Consider the following 19,175-nt stretch of genomic DNA (forward strand, 5'->3'; position numbering starts at 1 on the left):
CACATTGAAATCTGGAATATGATGCCACCTTGTGGTTTCATGGAGCACCTACACTCTTGGATAGAGCTTTTATTCAAGAAAAAAAACACGTCATGTGTTCATGACAGACAGTTTGTCTCAGACAGTATTTGTTTAAAGAAGTCTGGCCCCACATTAGTCAAGACAGAACCCCAACTACAATTCCCATCTGCCCCGTGTCCACCGAGCTGTTCCACTATCAATGATTGGGTCCGAATTATTTGATCCAGCCAATGAGCTTCGAGGATACTGCGGCGCCCGAATGACCTTTAGTCTCTGGACTGCCCGTCGCTGTGGCGGCGACTCCTGCCTCCCTCTCATGTCCCTCTGTGGCCGCTGCACAGTTTGAATTCCTTTCGCTGTTATTATCGTGCTGTCCTGCCAGGTGGGAGCGGACAGCTGGCGAGCATGGGAGGGAAGGAAAGCACGGCGAGGAAGGTGTCGTTCGGACTGGACGAGGACGAGAAGGTCACACTAGTTGAAGGAGTGAAGGTAGTTATAACGCGACGTGTCGCCCGCAAGAGGCCGGTGTGAGCACCGAGTGTGAACTAGCTCGTCGTGGCCGCTCCAAGCTAATAACGGTTAGCTAGTAGCGAGTGACAGGTGCCGCTGACCGCCCCCCGCCCGCGGTCACGTCCCCTGGCCGCCCGCCGACCGAGGGGCCGCCCGGGTCACCCGGACAACAGCGTCATGAATGAACCACCACGAGTGTTGGCTCGTCATCAGACAAAACATACGCAGACGTAGTGTGACGTGTATGCGCAGGCGAAATGTCCATAGCGACGATATATAAAAGAGTTACGATATTTGAGTTCCGTCTACGTCACTGAACATTAGTGTCATCAGCACACAATTACCAGTTCGTGTCCCACCTGTGAACCTGCTCATTAGGGGAATAAATACACGTATGTAGGCAGATGTCATAATAAGAATAAGAATTCATTTTATTTATAAGGCACTTTTCATTGCTAAACGCAATCTTAAAGTGCTACAGAGTAAAAACAAGATATAAATTAAAATTAAAAAACAGGTTTAAAAAAACCCAAAAAACAATCTGTAAAAGACACGTACAATATTTAGGCGAATGCCTGTTTAAAAAGGAAGGTTTTTAGGCCCCTTTTAAAAGAGAGAGTGCTTTGAGGAGCCCTGGGATGGTCTGCGCCTCACCGTTCAGGAAGGTCAGAGGTCAGGCACAGCTGTTACACAGCAGCACATCTGGAGCTCCTGGCCAAGACGCTTGCTCAGGGACACTTCAACAGCCTGGATGATAGATGATTTAGCCCTCGAGCTTTTATTCTGCACACATCTATTGCAAAAGGTTAAAAAGAGAATATGAATAGCATATAGACAAATGTATTCATGTGCAAGAATGTGTTGACATTTTTGGAAATATCTTGATATGTATTTTTACAGAGAATTATAAATAAGGAGAATATTGGAAAATGCCTGGATATGTATTGATAAATATCATTATATCAATATCATTACCATTAGGGTATTCATTTCTATTCTATAGTGTATGAATAGGAATAGAGTGGGATAGTATGAGTGTATAAATTTGCTGCTTTTAATGTCACTGTTGTTTGACTCTTAATCAATGTCATATATATCATTTTTCTTAAATTTTTCTTAGGATCCCCTTTTGCTGATGTGGAGATCAGCAAAAGAGGATCCTAAGAAAAGTATAAAAATATGAAGCATCCAGAATGCACATCCAAAGCCTTGTATATGTGTGTTTATTCCCACATTCCTGTCCAGCTCTCAGGGGATGTGCTCCGGCGGATGAGGGACTCTCCGGGGTCTGATGGCGTCAAGCCACCGCCGCCTCCGTCAGACGGTCACATACCTCCAGCAAGTACGTTCCAGTCAAAGACCTTTTCCTTTCTCACGGAGCTCCCATACGGAGGCCGACTGTGTTGTGCCGCTCACTTGTCAGTTTATTAGGAACACCCAGCCATGGTCAACAGCACCTCAGATTAGATTCTCCAAAATGATCATACAGTTCAACCAACACCCCAGTTAACACTCAAACCTTCTGAAAGGTAGGATGTATTTTAGCTCCATTGTATTAGTCTACATTAGATTTAGCTGTGTGTACCTTATACCCTGACTGATGAGATCATTATCAAGATAAAGGTCAATTCTACTGCTGTGTCTTTTTTTAGATTGATCAGTATACAAAGGACCGAATATAGTACATAAACTCTGTCATGTGTTCATGTTCATTGAAATATTTAAATAAGGTCACAGATTGTCTGATTCCGGAGCGGTCTTACGGTGTCCCCCAAATATACAATATGTTCTTTAATAATCAAAGTTTGTAAATGTTAATGTAATCGAAATAACATTTACCTGTGATTGTGTTAGCATTGGAGATTGGTTTGAAATGTGGACCCATTTTAGTAATACTCACAAGGCCATAACCTTTCATACAGCTTGCCATTTGTTTGATCTGTCCTCGTAACTGATCCATATTTTAATTCCCTCATGGTATTGATAATCATCCTGTTTGAATTTCAGGTCCAAAACCAACAGGACCCTCCGCCACAGAAATACAAGAAGAACTACGCAAAGAGTAGGTGCTCATAATGTCAAGGTCACTTTTTAAAATTATGATATCATATTATAATATTGCATTCATATTTACTTACTTGGAAGTTGACTCATCCCTGTGATCATCTATATTTTATCTTGGTAAATTATAGATTGAGCAGTTAAGATCCCAACACATATTTTCATATTTTTAAGTTGAGCCTTGTGTGTCAACTTCTGAGCAGTGGAGGTGACAGATGTATAGCATAGCCGACACTTGCTGCTAATGTGCAATGTTTTGGAGAAACATACACATGGCGAGTGACCTGTCAACACTGCCTGTGTGATTTACTTGGTCAGGCCTGTTGCTCTAACACTAGCGTACTCACGTAACATCTTGAGTATCTTTAGATTACCATGTTGGCAAGTTCACTCACATTGTAATTTTGTTTTCTGGAAAAATGTTCTGTCATAATGTACAGATTATTATTATATTTTGATCAATGTAGTTAGTGCTAAACCTAAGTAATGTAATGTGTTCTTGATGATCTGCGGCTCATAGCCAAGATGACACTGGTTTAAATTTCTGGGCCATGTTTTATCAGTTTTGTAAATCCTCTAGTAGAAGTATATCAAACAACCCTGCTTTTCAATGATTAATGTCTATTTAAAGTTGTCAATCATGAGATTTATGTTCTATGTGGCAGGGAAATTAATGGCATTTCTCAGGCCAAAAATTACAGTAATTTGACAAATAATGAAGAGCAATAGATCATTTTACAGGTTAGTTGAATCATCTTGCTGTTCCACATTTTCCATGTGTCCACTCCAGTTTTAAAACAGAGAGTTTTTCCACACTAAAGAAACACATAATAACTCATTGCTTCATTTTTAATTGAACAAAGAATCTTTGTTTTTGTTTGATTTGTTGCTGTTACTCTTATTCTATCTCTGCAGAATAACATGAGGAGACTGATGATAAATAGAAGTAAAAACCAAAGCCACTGATGCATTTTATTAGATAAATGATCTGCATACTGTTATAATATTTCCCTTCATTATAAATTAACATCTCAGTCAGATTGACCTCATTAGACATTGACTACTCCTCTCTGCTTTGGCAGCAGAAGCAATCTGACGTTACTTTAATCTTTTTTTCATATTCATAACAGTTTGCTCATTATCAGTCACACAAGCTGAAGTACTTGCTCAGTAATCTTCTTATTCACAGTATGTCTTTTTGCCTGACCTTTAATTATTACACATTTTGTATTACACTAGTAGATATTTCTAGAGATACAGTATTTGCGCTCTTGCATGAATATCAGACTTTTGCTGGATAAATAAAGGAGCAGAGGTTAAAACAGTTCTTATTCTCCCGTACGTCAGCTTTGAGCGTCAACAGGCCCTGGTGCAGGAGCAGTTGGTCAGACTGGCCCAGAGGGAGAGAGAGGCTGCTGCAATCACAGGCCAGGATGAACTGCTGCCCACCCTCATCATTGAGAAAGGGAAAACCAGAGAAGAGCAAGAAAAGGCTAAGATACTGGTGAGTTTAAAAAATATATATGTCGGGCCTTCAGCAAAGGTCAAAGCTGCAACCTAAAATGACCCTTAAAAACAACTATTGTTATTTACTTTTGTTCTTTACCTCTTTTTACCTCGACCGAGGACAAACATTGTTATAAAGATAGGTATTGGCCAAGGTTACAGGTGATTCAATTTTGGGAGGGATTTGGAGCCAGGAATATTTTTGAAGGATTCTTCACCATTGTGATATAGAGCAAAACTTGACATTTCGAGTAATATCTATATAAATACATAACATTTAAGAAAATATAGGTCAGATAGAGATGGGAATGTATGTTTTGGATGAAACAGCATGGAGGTGGGGCATTGCTCAGCCTTGTTGTTCATGTGTCTTGATAAAACACGTAGATAAAGGCTCTTATCTTTTACATCTGACTTTTTATCTCCCTCTACTGTTTCTACTTTGAATGGCTCCACTGGTGATTGAATTATTGATTAAAATTAAATTATTAGGATCCAGAACTACCCTGATTTCTGTAATCCAATTGGCAAAAAAGTTTTTGTGTAAAAGCAGACAATTAAACATTAGTATAAAGGTGATTGTGATATTCTAAATATGATTCTCTGCTTACTTTTCCATCGTTAGTAACACTGACGTGGAGATGTCTTATGTTCAGTATCACATTGTAGCACTTTTCAGTGACAGCACTATTTTTCCATCTGTCACGTAGCTTAACTTGGACTCGGTCTGTAAAGTCTCTCTTTGCTTCACTTCAGTCTAATATTGAAATGATGTGTCCATTTGTCATTGTCAATACATCAGAGTAAAACTATTTTGATTATGTGAGTGGTGTGATAGCAGCAGAGATGTGACGGTGGTGATGTACAGTACCTGCAGAGCAGAAATCATACTGATGATTGTAGCCTGTTGTATGTAGATATGATCATCTATTTCACCAGGCTGATTGATAATAACAGTAATGAATATTGAATGAAGACAGGAACATGAATAATGCTGTCTACACTTAAACCCGTGAGACATGGGTGTTTGTGTAGTCTGATTAACTTTGCCTGTGTGCTTGTACTGTGACTGCATTGGTCGTTGTCTGCATGTAGATTTGGTGACAGCTCTGCTTTTTTCTCATTTCAAATACACTTGTTGACATGTCCATCCATTATCTACACCGTTTTAAGGGTCGCGGGGGGCTGGAGCCAAACAACCATTCACAATCACAGTCACACTTTTGGTCAATTTAGAGTCTCCAATTAACCTTACCCCAATCTGTATGTCTTTGGACTGTGGGAGGAAGCCTGCAGTACCTGGGGAAAACATGCAAACTCCACACAGAAAGGCCCTGGTTGTTTCAAACTGGGATGCGAACCAAGAACCTTGAGGCAACAGTGCTACCTACTACTACACCAGTGTAGCCTCCCTTGTTGATATATTCTTGTCAAATTCAGACTCAACCAGCAGCACAGTGTGTGGAAGTGAAAGAGAGGTGATAGCAACAGACAGACAGAGTTGAAAATAGAGAAATTATTGTTTAACTCAGCTCAGCTCGACTCAAGTGCTGGACACAAGCATTCATTTGTGATTCCCTCACTGGAGTTTTCTAACTCATTTCACTCATTGCGAAAATTAAACACTCTCGCTCAGTCTCTCTCTCTCTCTCTCTCTCTCTTTCTCTCTCTCTCTCTCTCGCTCGCTCGCTAGCTAGCCCCTTTTAAACATCATGTTGGCTCATTTAATGCCACCCCAGTGTGGGATTTGTAGTTAACAAGCAAACCCTCCAGAATCAGAGTGTAACACAACATAATCAGTGTCTGTCCTCCAATGGCAGCTCTCTCTTTTTTACATAGGCGTCGATTCAATTCTGTGACTACCTCCACCGCCAGCTTAGAGGATGAATAACCCCATTCCCTATACCTTTTATACAGAAAGGTATTCTCTTTCTCTCTCTTCTCCTCTGCTCCTCTCCATCTGATTTGTGCTGCAGTCTTTTCGATGTGCCAGCCAGCTATAATGAATGCTGGCAAGCTCACATTGATATGGGTTCAAAACATTTAACGATGTTGATTTGGATTGAGAAACTTAATACTCGGTCCTTGTAGCCTTGTTTTCTACTTTATTCTACTTTTGTGTGTGTGACAGGTTTGAGCATGTTGTTGTCAGAGGTTGGATTCGAGAATGTTCGGAGTTTAGCTTGATGTAGGTTTGTGAGTAAAATGAAGAGGGGGTGTTTCTGCTGCTTTCATCTGATGACAGAAGTGGAAGTAGATGTGTGAGAAATCTAGACAGCCTACAACTGTGAGTGTATATAACACCCCTCTCCCACCCCCCATTACTGCTCCTTTCCCACCTCTTCTTCTTTCTCACCTGTCCTTCTTGTTCAGTCTCACCTCAACTGTGCAACAGATTCATTGTTCCCCAGCCTGATTTATCTGCCGTCGTAAAGTGTCACACATACTCGCTGCTGCAGAAAGCTTGCAGAATTCACATCTAAGATTAGAAAGAAAGATGTGTTTGATTTATATATTTCTTGTCGCATCGACTCTGCATTTGAGGAGATTGAAAGGACCTGTGGATCTGATTCAAGTGCTCCTCCTCTATCAAATCTCTCTGCTTAGCAGGTGGGCTTCCCTTTATTCTTTGCATTTTCCATCGACCTTGCGTCCACTGGCGACAACACAGCTGGAGACGTGAAGAAAAAGTCCCCCCTCCGCATCTTTCCTCATTCCACCTTAGAATGCTCCATTTGAGTAGTTGGGGAGCTGCCTTATTTCCCAGAGGAGGAGACACATACACGACTACATTACTGTGATGCTATAACAATACAATACACAAACACATACTGTATATAGCAAGTAACCCCCAGCCTATTTCCCCACATGCACTCCTGGCTCCCCAGCATGAAGCCTGCATGTGTGTTGGTGTTTGGGTGAGGGTGAGCTGAAGGAGGTGGGGGAGGGAACACCTGTCGGAGAGCTGAGCTGCTCCCCACACTGCCTCAGGCCTCTTGTCGTGAACGCTCACGTTAGCCATTTACTCCTGTCAGCGCCAAGCACCACCACTGGGACTATTTGTGTGTGTATATACAGTGTGTCTGTGTCTCTGTGTACAGTATCTGTGCATGGGTTCACCTGTGAATTAAACTGGCTCTGTGTCCGTCTAATTGCAAGGCTCATGAACAGTTCGGTCATGTGATATAATTAATATATATTCCATTGTGTCCTACCTGATAGAGATGATTCCTTTTTGCTGTCTCATATTTCTTCATGTAGTGTATGAAATAGAGTAAGTGAAATGAGATCATGCTCTGACCACTGGCCAGGAGTAGCCGATCCAGCTCATTCCTTGACTCCACATTTCAAATTCCTATTTTAAAATCTTCTGTATACAAATTTTGATTATATTCAAAATACACCAATAATAATTTGTGGTTAGTATGCTCTTCAAATGAAAATGCTTTAATTTACTTTAATTAAGTTATTCAAAAAGCAAACACAAACAAAATCCTTAAAATTACACCCAGAATTGATCTATTATTATGAAAATATTGTTCAAAAGGGGATCTGCTAGACATACAATGACTCATGCTTCACTAAACGGCCATTCTCACTGTATTTGCAGTGTGAGTAAGTGTACTTCCAACTTACCATACCACACTATTTTGTGTTGCACATTGCATCACGATTGGCTTCCAAATTAGTTATGATATCACATAATCACACTTATATATGTGTGATGTAAGATGAGCACAGAGAAACATTCCCCCCTAGATGTGAAAACAGCCATCTTGCTTTCATTTTAAAACAGCATTTTTAAATGGAAAGCATTTTAGCTCTGTGTCAGTATTAATCCCCGACAATACAAATACACCTGAAAACATAATCACCTGACCATACCCAAATGCCCAATGATATGCATGCCGATGTGGACATGAAGCAGATTGTCTTTTCTGCAGGTGTTTCTTTGTTACAGAAAATACTACGAGAAACAACAATGGTGAAATGATGGAGCAGGGGTTTCCTCTCTTGGACCATGATTTTAACATTTAGTCTTTACTCGCTTGTTGTTGAGTCGTGACTAATGCAACCAAATTAGGAAGCGAATGCGGGTGACTGCGTCATCGTTTCCAAACTTCTCCTTTATTGTCCATCTGTACAACAACGCAAGCTGGAGTTTTCAAACTAAAATGAGTTTCTTCTAAGTTTTAGGCACTCGACACCTCCGGGGTTGTGTGGACAGCAGGCGTAAACGTAGCAGCAGAGATGCTTTTTAAAATTAAAATGTCGAAATGTGGATGTAGCCTCAAACTGTGCACATACAGTATATCACAGTGAACAGTGAAGGTCAAACACTCAACTGAAGCAACAATAAGCAAACTCATTTTCGAGTGGAAGGGGACTTTAAGTGTGCACAGCTCTATACTCATTTTAAACCCACAACACAAAATGTGGCAACCTCTGTTCTCTACAATATTGTATTTTCTCTACTGTGTTTATCCATTTTCCTTCTTCTTCTTCTTCTTCTTCTCCATAGCTACCCTGTCACCATGACACCCAACTTCTCACTCCACCTACAAAGGTGCTCTTATACAACTTGACATTTTCAACCTGTCATCCTACCTTGTTTAGAGACTATATTTAAGCTTTAACAGTGACACGTTGAGTGAAAACACGAGGCACTGACAGCAAGTTACATTAACACCTAGTGTCTCCTTGTATACTTTTTCTATCCTCATTAGCACCTCATGTGTTTTTTTTCTTCCCTGGACTAGTCTCTCTACCTCAGAGGTGACATTTGTGCTGCAAATAAAATGTTATTAGTATGCTCAAGCATTCAGAACTGAGCGACTCTCTCACACGCACACACACTCACACTCAGAAAATAACTAGCATCTGCTTAAAGCTATTGAATTCCAGGAGCTTCCTTGGTGGGTGAAAAAATCGAGTTTCCTACCTGTGAGTGGGGGTTGCCGGTGAATGTTTGTAATCTGCCAGCTGGTTTACTTTCAGTCTTGTAAATTAAAGGCAATCTTTTTGTTCTGCTCTCTCTAATAGAAACAGTTATGGATCACAGCGTCACATTAATACAGTTGATTAGTTTAGTAGAAATCAATGGATCTATGTACATGAACGTAAATGACCAAATAAGAAAGAAGTACAGTAAGCATTAAAAAGATACAGATACATCTGAACATGATCCATCCATCCATCCAATTTTTCATAGCAATTTCATGTGGAAAATGGGTTACTCTTCCTGCACCATACTCCTAGTCATAGTTCTTTGCTGTGTGTCTGTTCAAATTCAGGAGACATTTCCTTGACTCCCACAAACTGATCATACAAAGGGTGGGATCAAGTTGAAACTGCCCTCCATGTTTTCACCAAGGTCAAAATTTCACACAATGCAAATTAGGCAAAATGCCCAAACAGTTTTGCCTAAGAAGTTATTATCTTAGCAAAATGGTCTTATCCAAAGTTTAGAATAACACTTATCTCAGCTGCATTTAGACTCTTAATGCGAGTCTTCAAGCAGATAGTAACGCCACAGTAAGTGAGCTGCGCCTCCAACACCGAGCAGGTGAGGCTGGAATGTTGTTCACATTCATTCTTGTGTCAGCAAACATGCATGCAAGCACAATGGCTATTATCCAGGTCAATAAAGATGATCGAGTTAATTTTCATGTATTGTTCGATAAGTTTATAATGCAGTTATTGTGACTGGCCTACTTCAATGTAGATAATGCCATGTTGATATGATAATCTTGTCAGTCATACAGTGCGTTAAGAGCGGTCTGGCCCATTTGGTCTCTCCTGACGTCCCTGTTGTCTGACTCCTCCTCTTTCCTCTAATTGTTTGTATTGGTGAATGTTAGAATTTGAAGCAGCATATTATTTAATAACCACATATCACCTGTAGGTGGATATTATGGGTTATTAGTCTGTAGTATTTGGATACATAAGGATGGTAAAGGTGTGATAAGGAAACAAGATGCAGCCCCATAAATTGTCACTAGATGGCATTGTTGAAGTGTGTTTGGTTTGTCAGCGATGCAGGATAATGTGCGTACTCTGCACAGCAACATGCGCTCCTGGGCAACATGCTCTCCCAGCATTTATTCCTCCTCCTCTGGCTCTCATCTTTTTTATCTTTCTCTATTCAACCCCTCAGTCCCTGTCCTTTCGACGTGTGTGTGTGTGTGTGCATGTGTGTGCGTGTGTTTGTGCGATGACTCAGAGCAAAGCATTTGACACTGTCCAAAAGAAAGATGATGAAAACTAGAGTGAAAAGCCCAACATTCATTAAAGTCAGACCTGAGATGACAAACACTCAGACCACAGCGAATGATGCCACACATATTAACAGAATTGCCTGGCTGCTGCTGTGTAGAAATACAAGGATGTGTCACTTGAAAGGGTGGAGATGGTGTGTTTTTGCACTGAATATGCAGCCTTTGAGTTACAGGATGTTCTCGCTCACCAGCAGGCCCCCCTGCTGTCTATGTCTAAAGGACATTTGTCCCTCATCACCAAATGAAATCATCTGCTATAGATTTGTGTTGTTGTTTGAATGTTTAAGCACATTCCCGTTCATTGATTTATTTTCACATATATGTTTTTTTAATCTCTTCCTATTCTCCATGACTTCATACAGTATTGTTATTTCTAGATATTAAGTATGTGGCATTTTTTGAAGACATCATCACACATGTGATGTGTTTTCGCATCCATCCACATTCAACCAGCCTGTGGTTACATCAGTCTGTCAATTCAGATCGCTTCAGCTGCTTTCTGTGTTTGCCTTTTAGCAACAATGGACATGTTGGTTTAGCGGTTTTCAGCCAACCCCAAAACAATCTCTGGATGTCTTTTCTTCCCCAGATGAAAACATATATCCTAAATGAGGATCATGAATCGGCTGATTTTTAAGCAGTTGATTGCACATAATCGTTGATTACCAACACTGCGGTGATAAAACAATAATCTGATCCTACTTTAACATTATCCTACTTTAACATTATATACTGTATGTGTACACATACAGTATGTGCAGTATTTATTTTTGCTTTGTCTGCCATTGCTCTCTCTTTTCCTTACGCCACCTGTGAGAGAGGATTGAATTTATGATAGCAGGCAGCGGTAAAGACAACAAACACATGGAAGCATAAAGCCAAATATCTCAGAGAAAGAGAAATATAGTCAGGGATGGGCTATAGGAGTGTGAAGAGACTTGGAGTGTGGTACAGTTAGATTCGGATGTCTGACTCCGACTGCAGCCAGCTAGATATCCAACTCTTGTTTGCCAAAGACAGAGGGCGGGAGAGAGGGAGAAGAGAATTAGTTTAAAAATCAAAAGCAGAGGGATAGAGGAGAAAAGATCGATCAATGAAAAAGAAAAAAAAAGGATTGAAAAGTAGAGAGAGTTTTACTTTGAGACTGAACATCAGCCTTCACCGTAGCCAGGGATTTTGAGTCTGCAAGTGTGACAATGTCGAGAATGTACACACACACACACACACACACACACACACACACACACACACACACACACACACAGCTATAGACCCTGAATTTTGTTCTCAAAGAATGTATAATACAATAGCAGCTCAGACGCACATATTCACACATGACTAAACCACTTGTTATCAGCGAGTGTAATCACAGACTTGACATCCTTTCTGCATGTTAAAGCAGCTTAGCCCTTTGTGGGTGCTTGCGCTCACTAGCACACACACACAGACACATGCACACACGTACAGTACTCCCCGATCTTCTCAAGCGACGGTAATTGCTGACGAGCAGAGCGCTCACCGACTGAGGAGATTTTGATCAGTGCGGAGCTGTGTGGGGGTGAGGGGACGGGGGAGGAAGCACAAATCCAGTTCAAAGGACAAATGTGTAGGAGTGGAACACCTCTCCCATCAGAGAGCAGTTGTGATGTAATGAGACAGCTGGACAAGAGTTATTATCCAGAGGAAAAATATAATGCTTCCCTGCTGCTTGTTCTCATATAGGGGAATGATGATTTATGTTGGAACAATCAAAGTATCGGTCAAAGGATTTGAACTCACGGTATGAGGTTTCTTGTTTTCAAAGCAAATTTATGAGTCTCTTTAAGTTGCATTCATCACTGTTTAAAACCAAAGGCAGCCGAAAGGCAGTATGTGTCACGTCACTGAATTTGAAGTCGCAGTTTATGTTAAAAATGTATCAAAAACATTTGATGTGTTTTTCACAAGTAGAAACATATATGTATCTCATGTTTACCAAGTGATGCAGGTACTTAACATTTAACTATTTGTTTTACATTTTGGTGTTGTAAAGTGTGCATGTTGGAAGACTTAGAAAAATGATTTAAGGAGATCCATAATATTCTTTTGATTCATCTTATATGTGAAGTTTTAAATAATGTGCAGATGGAGGCAGTAAATGTTATAATTAACTGCTTCAGTTAATTATAACTTGTCCCTGCATTCTTTTATTAGAAGTAGGTCGAGAAACTTTCTCTCGGTTTTAAGATTTTTGAGCAAAATCCAGCTCAATGTCAAGTGAAGCAGAGACGAAGTGTATAGGTTGTCAAAACGAGAACTCTTCCTTGACTGTTGGTTCCTGTTGGTGGGTTTAAATGATTTGACCTAATCAGAGTCCAGTGTGACCAAACTACAACTATCTATAGTCATATTGTGTGAGATTTCTGCAGGGCACAGTTTTGAAACTGAGTGGTGGAGAAGTTTAGTCCCTGCATTTAAAAAGTATAACTTTGCAAAACTATTTTTGGCTAAATGTGAAGAAATTGGAGCAAATGAGTGGAGAAGACAAAGAATGCCTGTGGTTATTGTCGCTCCTCTCTCTCTCTGTCCCCAACAGTTCTCTCATTCCCTCGTCCTTCATTCTCTCAATAATACCTGTTCCTCCTATTCAAATGTCTCTTATCTCTCTTTCTCCATCCTTTCTCCATTCTCTATCTCTCTATCCTCCCCTTTAAGTGTTTGTCTTTTTTCTCTCTGTCTCTGTGACAGTCTGGGGTGGGAAAGCAGGCTGATGATGAAGTGTTAATTCATTTCACCTCCCCAAGCCATGAGATGAGCACACACATTTAATGAGCAAAGAGCTAGACTAACCAATTCATGCCTCTGGTGTTTCTACCGGACTGGGTGTGCATGTTTAAGTGAGTTCATGTGTGTGTTTTTGTGGGTGCATGCAGGTGTGTGTGTGTGTGTGTGTGTCATCCACAGCTGCTAGCTTGATGATTCATGCATATTTAGACTGTTGTCCCACTCTCCCGATAATCCCGATGCATACCTGAAACAGCCTCTGTTTGCCTGTTGGCGTGGTCCTGAGAGAAAAGTGCTAGTGACTTAGAAGAAAGACTTAAAAAAAGCCATATGCCTTTTGTTTAACATAAAAATGATGGACAGTGTTTAAATTTTAATATTGTTATTACAGTTACCAGTGCAAACAGCATATGGGCGTGATGACATTTCTCATAGGTTCTCTCAAGGTTAAGTTCCAACTGTAGATGAATCCAAGATTGAAAGCAATGAAGTGACATTGACTATTGATCAAATATTGAATTTATAGTTTTGATTAGGTCGGCTTAATGGGCAATATGGCCTATGGATGCACCTGTCAGCCAAAAATATCCAGCCAAAGTACAGATAATATTTCATGGTTGACAGTTGATAAAAAGAAAGTCCTAAGGCTGCTCATTCTGAGACCAACAGATGGAGCAAATTGTTTTAAAGGTTGGAGGAAGCACAGGGGTGTCAGGTGTGATGGTCTGGGGATGGCAAATGGTTCATATGGCTCAAGGGTCCTTAGCAGAAGTTAATTCAGGGACCCAGGGAAGACAGGACCGACTGGGGACCGGTTTTGGGCATAATTTGCAAAGAACAGTTTTCTGGACGTTTTTGTTAATGTGTTCATCATTTGACATGTCTCAGCTGACACCTATAGGGCCATCTACCACCAGTAGACATAGTCAAGGTATGGTAGCCCTGATGTTCCGGTTTAGGGAGCAAATTTAATGAATGAATGTTTTTCTAGATAGAGAGCTGGTGCGAAACAATGCTGGGAGAGTAGTGACAGAGGAACCTCATCTTCTGCCTGTGAATTTAAGGGAAAACATTTTTCTCAGTTTCTGTTCACACTTTGGTCAAGTAGTTGTTTATACCAATGAAAGATGAGGCACAATTAACGAAAAAGATAAACATACATTTGCTGCTGAGATATAAACAACAGTTGCTCAGTCAACAAGGGGACTTATAAAAGAACACTCTCTCAGATATAGTAAAATGCTAGAGATTATTAGACACCATTGTATGTGTGTGTATGTTTGTGAGCCCCTCGCTGTGGATCACTCAGTTTGCCTTTGAGGGTAAATCTACACAAACACTCTGCAGTTTTAGCCAAGCACCAGCACTGACCAAACAAGAGCAGGGGTGAAAGCACTCAGCTGTACCAATAGCATTTATTACTGACACTCATGATGAATGTGCTGCCTGTACTTATGACAGGAAGAATGCTGCTACTGAATTAGCTCAGAGATGATAGGAGAATACACTGAAATTGTCATAAGTATTATCATTTTTGTTATTATTGGTGTTGTTAGATTATTTTTATTATTATTATTATTATCATTTGCCATCTCTACATGCTGTGTCCCCATGTAAAACTTGCATAAATGCTCACACCAGCGTAGGGTACAGCGAAGTCGATCTTATAAACCACGCAGTATAACCCATTCTTAAAAGTTGCCCCCTTCTGCAGCGATTGTCCTTCTGCAGACAAGGTGACGACCTTTGATCAAGGTTCTCTCGTATTAAACCAAAATACAACGACGGCCTTAAAAGGCTGAAAAATCTCTGCAGCACTCTCACTGCCTTCTGCCATGTTGTCATCGAAGAAAAACACGTTGTGCGCTGCAATTACACGCCCATATCTCTTAGACTGTTGCTAACTTTGATTGATGTTGGACAGTATTTACTCTGAGTTTTTCAAAGTGCAGTAATCAAACACGGTTTTAATGCTTATTAAAATTTGAAGTGGTAATACTAAGTGTCTGGAATTTTACAGGGGTTTACGGTAGCCAGATTCATCTTTGAATTAGCTCTTTTTTCTTCTCTGTCTGTATTTCTGTCTTTCTCTCCAGCACTTTCTCCCTAATTAAAAAGCCAATTTGGCAGTTTGACTGTCTGCTAGTGACATAGTTTGTCTCCCGCGTAATCCTCATTTTCGCCCCCTTTCCTCATCTCTGTATTTCTCTCTCCTCTCCTGACTCCAAATAAAAAAACACACCAAAATCTTTTCTCCCAAAACACGTAGATTTATTCAAATTTACCATTTGCATAATTCCGTATTTGCATAATTGATTTTTAAGGCAGCATTTTTTCACCATGTGAGGTGGTGGTGTAGCCCAAAAGGTCTCATCTTGGCACACGCACGCACGCACGCACGCACACACACACACACACACACACACACACACACACACACACACTGTGTTGCCAGAGCATTGATGTTTCAAGTCCTAATCAAGCATGAAGTGTTGCCAAGCTGGTGCATCTGCTGACCCTCATGGTACAACCACAGCAAACATGATTCAACCAAGCAAAATGTATAGTGATCCGTTACAGCGGTGTGTTCAGTGAGAAGGGACATGAGCGTGATTTCCCCCTTTATGGTTGTGCCCCTACACAGATTTTTGAACAGGGTCAAGGTGATATTCTTTACGCTGTATTCTGTGTTCAACCAGTTTTTAATAGTTCAGCTAGTGAGGAGACAGCCGTCATGGAGTGGGTGGAGATGCAATACTGTTTGAACATGAAGATGACGTCACGCATTGTCAGGCATTTATAGTGTTGGACTTGGTTGTTCACATGATGAGTAACATCGTGTCCTGAATGAAAAAAAGAGAGGCCGAGAGTGAAGCGGGTGTGAATGTCCGATTTTGGAAAATAACAAGATAGTTTGACATTCTCCCCAATCAGCTGTCTGAAAGGCTATGTGAGCATCAGACAAACACATCCGAAGAAGCATATAGCAGCTTTTAGACAGAGGTAAGAACACAGCTTGACTGTCATACACAACGAAGTGAGTGAAATTTGAGGGTCATTTTTAGTGGTAAGGTGGTGATTATTGTTCGCACAATTTAACAATAGTATTCTGCTGAACCCAAGATCTATTGTTTGGTAGTTTTTCTGGTACAATGAAAGACGTGTACTGTTGCTATGGTTACCTATTGTTTTGATATATACATGCAATGCTTCTATAAATATGCTTAGATTGTTGAACTGCTTTAAATATATTCAGTTCAGTGATTTTTTTTTATAGCCACTTGCAAGCCAGTTACTCTGTGATGTCATTTATTGTCACTGAAGAGCCACAATTAGCTGGATTAATAACGCATTAATACTACATGTAGGAATTTTTATTTTTGCAAAAGGTTTTGGAGAATATATGAGCTTTAATCAATCTGGAGTACTTCCCTGGCTGTGTTTGTGCTAGCTCAGTTGATCCAGACTCTTAATGTTGAGAGTGAGGTTGCTGACTGCTGGTCAACAGGGAGCACAACAACAATGAGTGGAAGTACCTGAAATGTCCACTACGGCCCATGGATTGCACCAAACTACTGGGGTGTGTGTTTGTCTGCATCTGGATCACAAAAACCCTGCACCTCTCTTTTAAAGTCTCTCATCTATGAAAATGGGACCTACACACTCCTGTGAGCACTCTGCAGGAGGCACACACACACACACACACACACACACACACACACACACACACACATTTAGACTCAGGCACACATTCAGTTTAGGGACAGCCACCGGGGAGCAGGGAGGTTAAACAGATGGCATCGGCTGTATCCGTTTCACAGATTACTTAACACACACACACACATAACACACATACACACACACACACACACACACACACACACACACACACACACACACTGTAGCAACTGGCTTTGTGAGTTCACCTCATTTAACTGAATGGTGTTTTTATGAGGCATGGCAACATTAAAGCCACCCACTGCTCTAATCTATCCCTCACTGTTCCGTCTAATGCTGGACTGGGAGCACTTGGTTGGAGTGGACAAGGCTAGACACACCCAAATATGGTCTCCTGTGTGTCTGTGTTAATATGCTTTAACCAAAAGTTATTTGATTTTGTGATAAATCTTTTGATTTATATTGTACTGTAGAATATGCTGTCAATACATTTTTAATGACTGCACACCGTCCAAGCCCTGCTAATATCTGCTGTTAAACAGGCAATAAACACCTGCCTTTGAAATATTAATGTGCGTGTAAAAAGAAAATGGACACTATGAAACACTTTGAAATAAATACACAGTCTTTAATTGTGTACTGCAAATTTCAAAATTCAGTATTTGTAAGGATTCATGCATACTCACAGTATGTGGCATACAAGCAGTTGTGCCAAAGTGAGCATACATGTTTTACAAACACTGATTTCTGAACTGGAACGAAGCATTTTAAATATGATGCAATGAGGAGAGACAAAACAGACGAGTGGACAGGGGGGGTGATATAAGGTTGAAATGCAGTGAGAATCATGTGCCACAACATCTTGAGTGTGTGGAAACAGTTTAGCAGCCTGTGCCACCAGTATGACCAGTGTGGAAATTGTCATGAGTTGTTTTAAACAGTTACGTGGTAACAAAATGTGTGTTTGGACATGTTGGATGCATCATGAGACTGAAAGAGGTTAAAAATGCATTCGATATAACACTCAACATTTGGCAAATTAGTTTTCATAACGAACAAGTAGTTGTTGTTGACCAATATGGGTTGTTCAAAGGCCGATATTTAGAGAGCAGCACGTCCAATTGCTGACATACAGTTATAAATTATGTTGTTGTTTTTATTTTTTGGATATGAAAAAATACAATGATTAAATAATAACAAACACAAACAGAGACACAAAGTTACTGAACTTAAATTATCAGTGAACACTAATGTATAGTTTACTTGAACAGAGAAAAGTATGTCATTGTCTCTGCTGAAGTAAATCTGCACTCTCATTGTTTTTGAATAGAAAGTAATCGAAAAAGTATAAATGTCTGCAGATGTGTGTGAAGATATTTATTGTTTATTGGCCTCCTATTGGCGCTGGCATCAGCCAGTGCTGATTATCACAAAAATGCCAGCTATCGACCGATTAATTGGCTGACGCAGATCATTCAACACAAACACAGACAGAGGCCACTGGCTGTGTGAGTTCACCTCATTTAACTTTTATGAGACATGGCAACAATTAGGCCAGCCCCTGCTCTAATCCATCTCTTTGATCACATGACTGATTAATCACCAGTCTATCGCTGCTAACGTGTTCTACAGCCTAAGGAGTGCTACTTGTAGATAACTGTGTAGACTGCTCTGTGACTGGTTGTACTAACCCAACTTGTCCCCTTTCTGACTGTTAACTGTGCTTAATCTCTCATTTTTCTCCCCATTCCAGCCTGCGTCTTTATTCATCATTACCTCACCTTCTTTTGTCTTTTTCTCATTATACCTGTCTTTAGTCCTCTTCCTCTCTTTTTCTATCACCATCTCTTCCAACCTTGTGCCGTCCTTATACCCTCTACTGTCTCACTAACCACTGCCCCCTCACTCTCCTAGACTGCAGATTTGGATGCCTGGGTAAGCAACACTACCATTGCTGGTGTCTCCTTTTATTTTCGTTTTGTTTTTTTAAAGTTCCCCCCCCCCCCCCTTTCTTTCTACCTCTTCCTTTCTCTCTCTCTCTCTCACTCTCGCTTCTCTATTCAAATGTCATATTTTCATTGTGCATTAAAGTGAGGCAGTGTGTGTGCTGCCGCCTCCATTCCACAAAACAACACTTTGGGAGGTATTCAACTAGAAAATTACACATCATCTGTGCTGCTGGCAGATGTGATTTTACACACACACACACACACACACACACACACACACACACACACACACACACACACACACACACACACAAACACACACACACACACACACACACACACAATGCCCTAAGCATCAAACAGCCACTGTAGAAAGAAAAAGTGCTGTGAGCACATTGTAAGGATTTGC

General features: G+C 40.6%; 1 protein-coding gene across 3 annotated transcripts in view; it reads left to right on the forward strand.

The window, feature by feature from the left end:
• The first annotated feature begins 98 nt into the window (after positions 1 to 98).
• Positions 99 to 19,175, forward strand: part of LOC118309699 (MICOS complex subunit mic25a) — a 48,109-nt gene continuing 29,032 nt past the window's right edge. For 2 of the 3 annotated variants that reach the window (XM_035632100.2, XM_035632101.2), the window contains exons 1-4: positions 99 to 510; positions 1,777 to 1,873; positions 2,539 to 2,593; positions 3,940 to 4,096. In XM_035632100.2, the coding sequence (XP_035487993.1) occupies positions 427 to 510; positions 1,777 to 1,873; positions 2,539 to 2,593; positions 3,940 to 4,096 (393 nt within the window). In that variant the 5' untranslated portion in view covers positions 99 to 426. Of the gene's footprint in view, positions 511 to 1,776; positions 1,874 to 2,538; positions 2,594 to 3,939; positions 4,097 to 18,731; positions 18,753 to 19,175 lie in introns of all 3 variants that reach the window. The other variant, XM_035632099.2, reaches the window with a different exon arrangement.

This window comes from Scophthalmus maximus, chromosome 6 (genome assembly GCF_022379125.1).
Source record: "Scophthalmus maximus strain ysfricsl-2021 chromosome 6, ASM2237912v1, whole genome shotgun sequence".
Lineage (NCBI taxonomy): Eukaryota > Metazoa > Chordata > Actinopteri > Pleuronectiformes > Scophthalmidae > Scophthalmus > Scophthalmus maximus.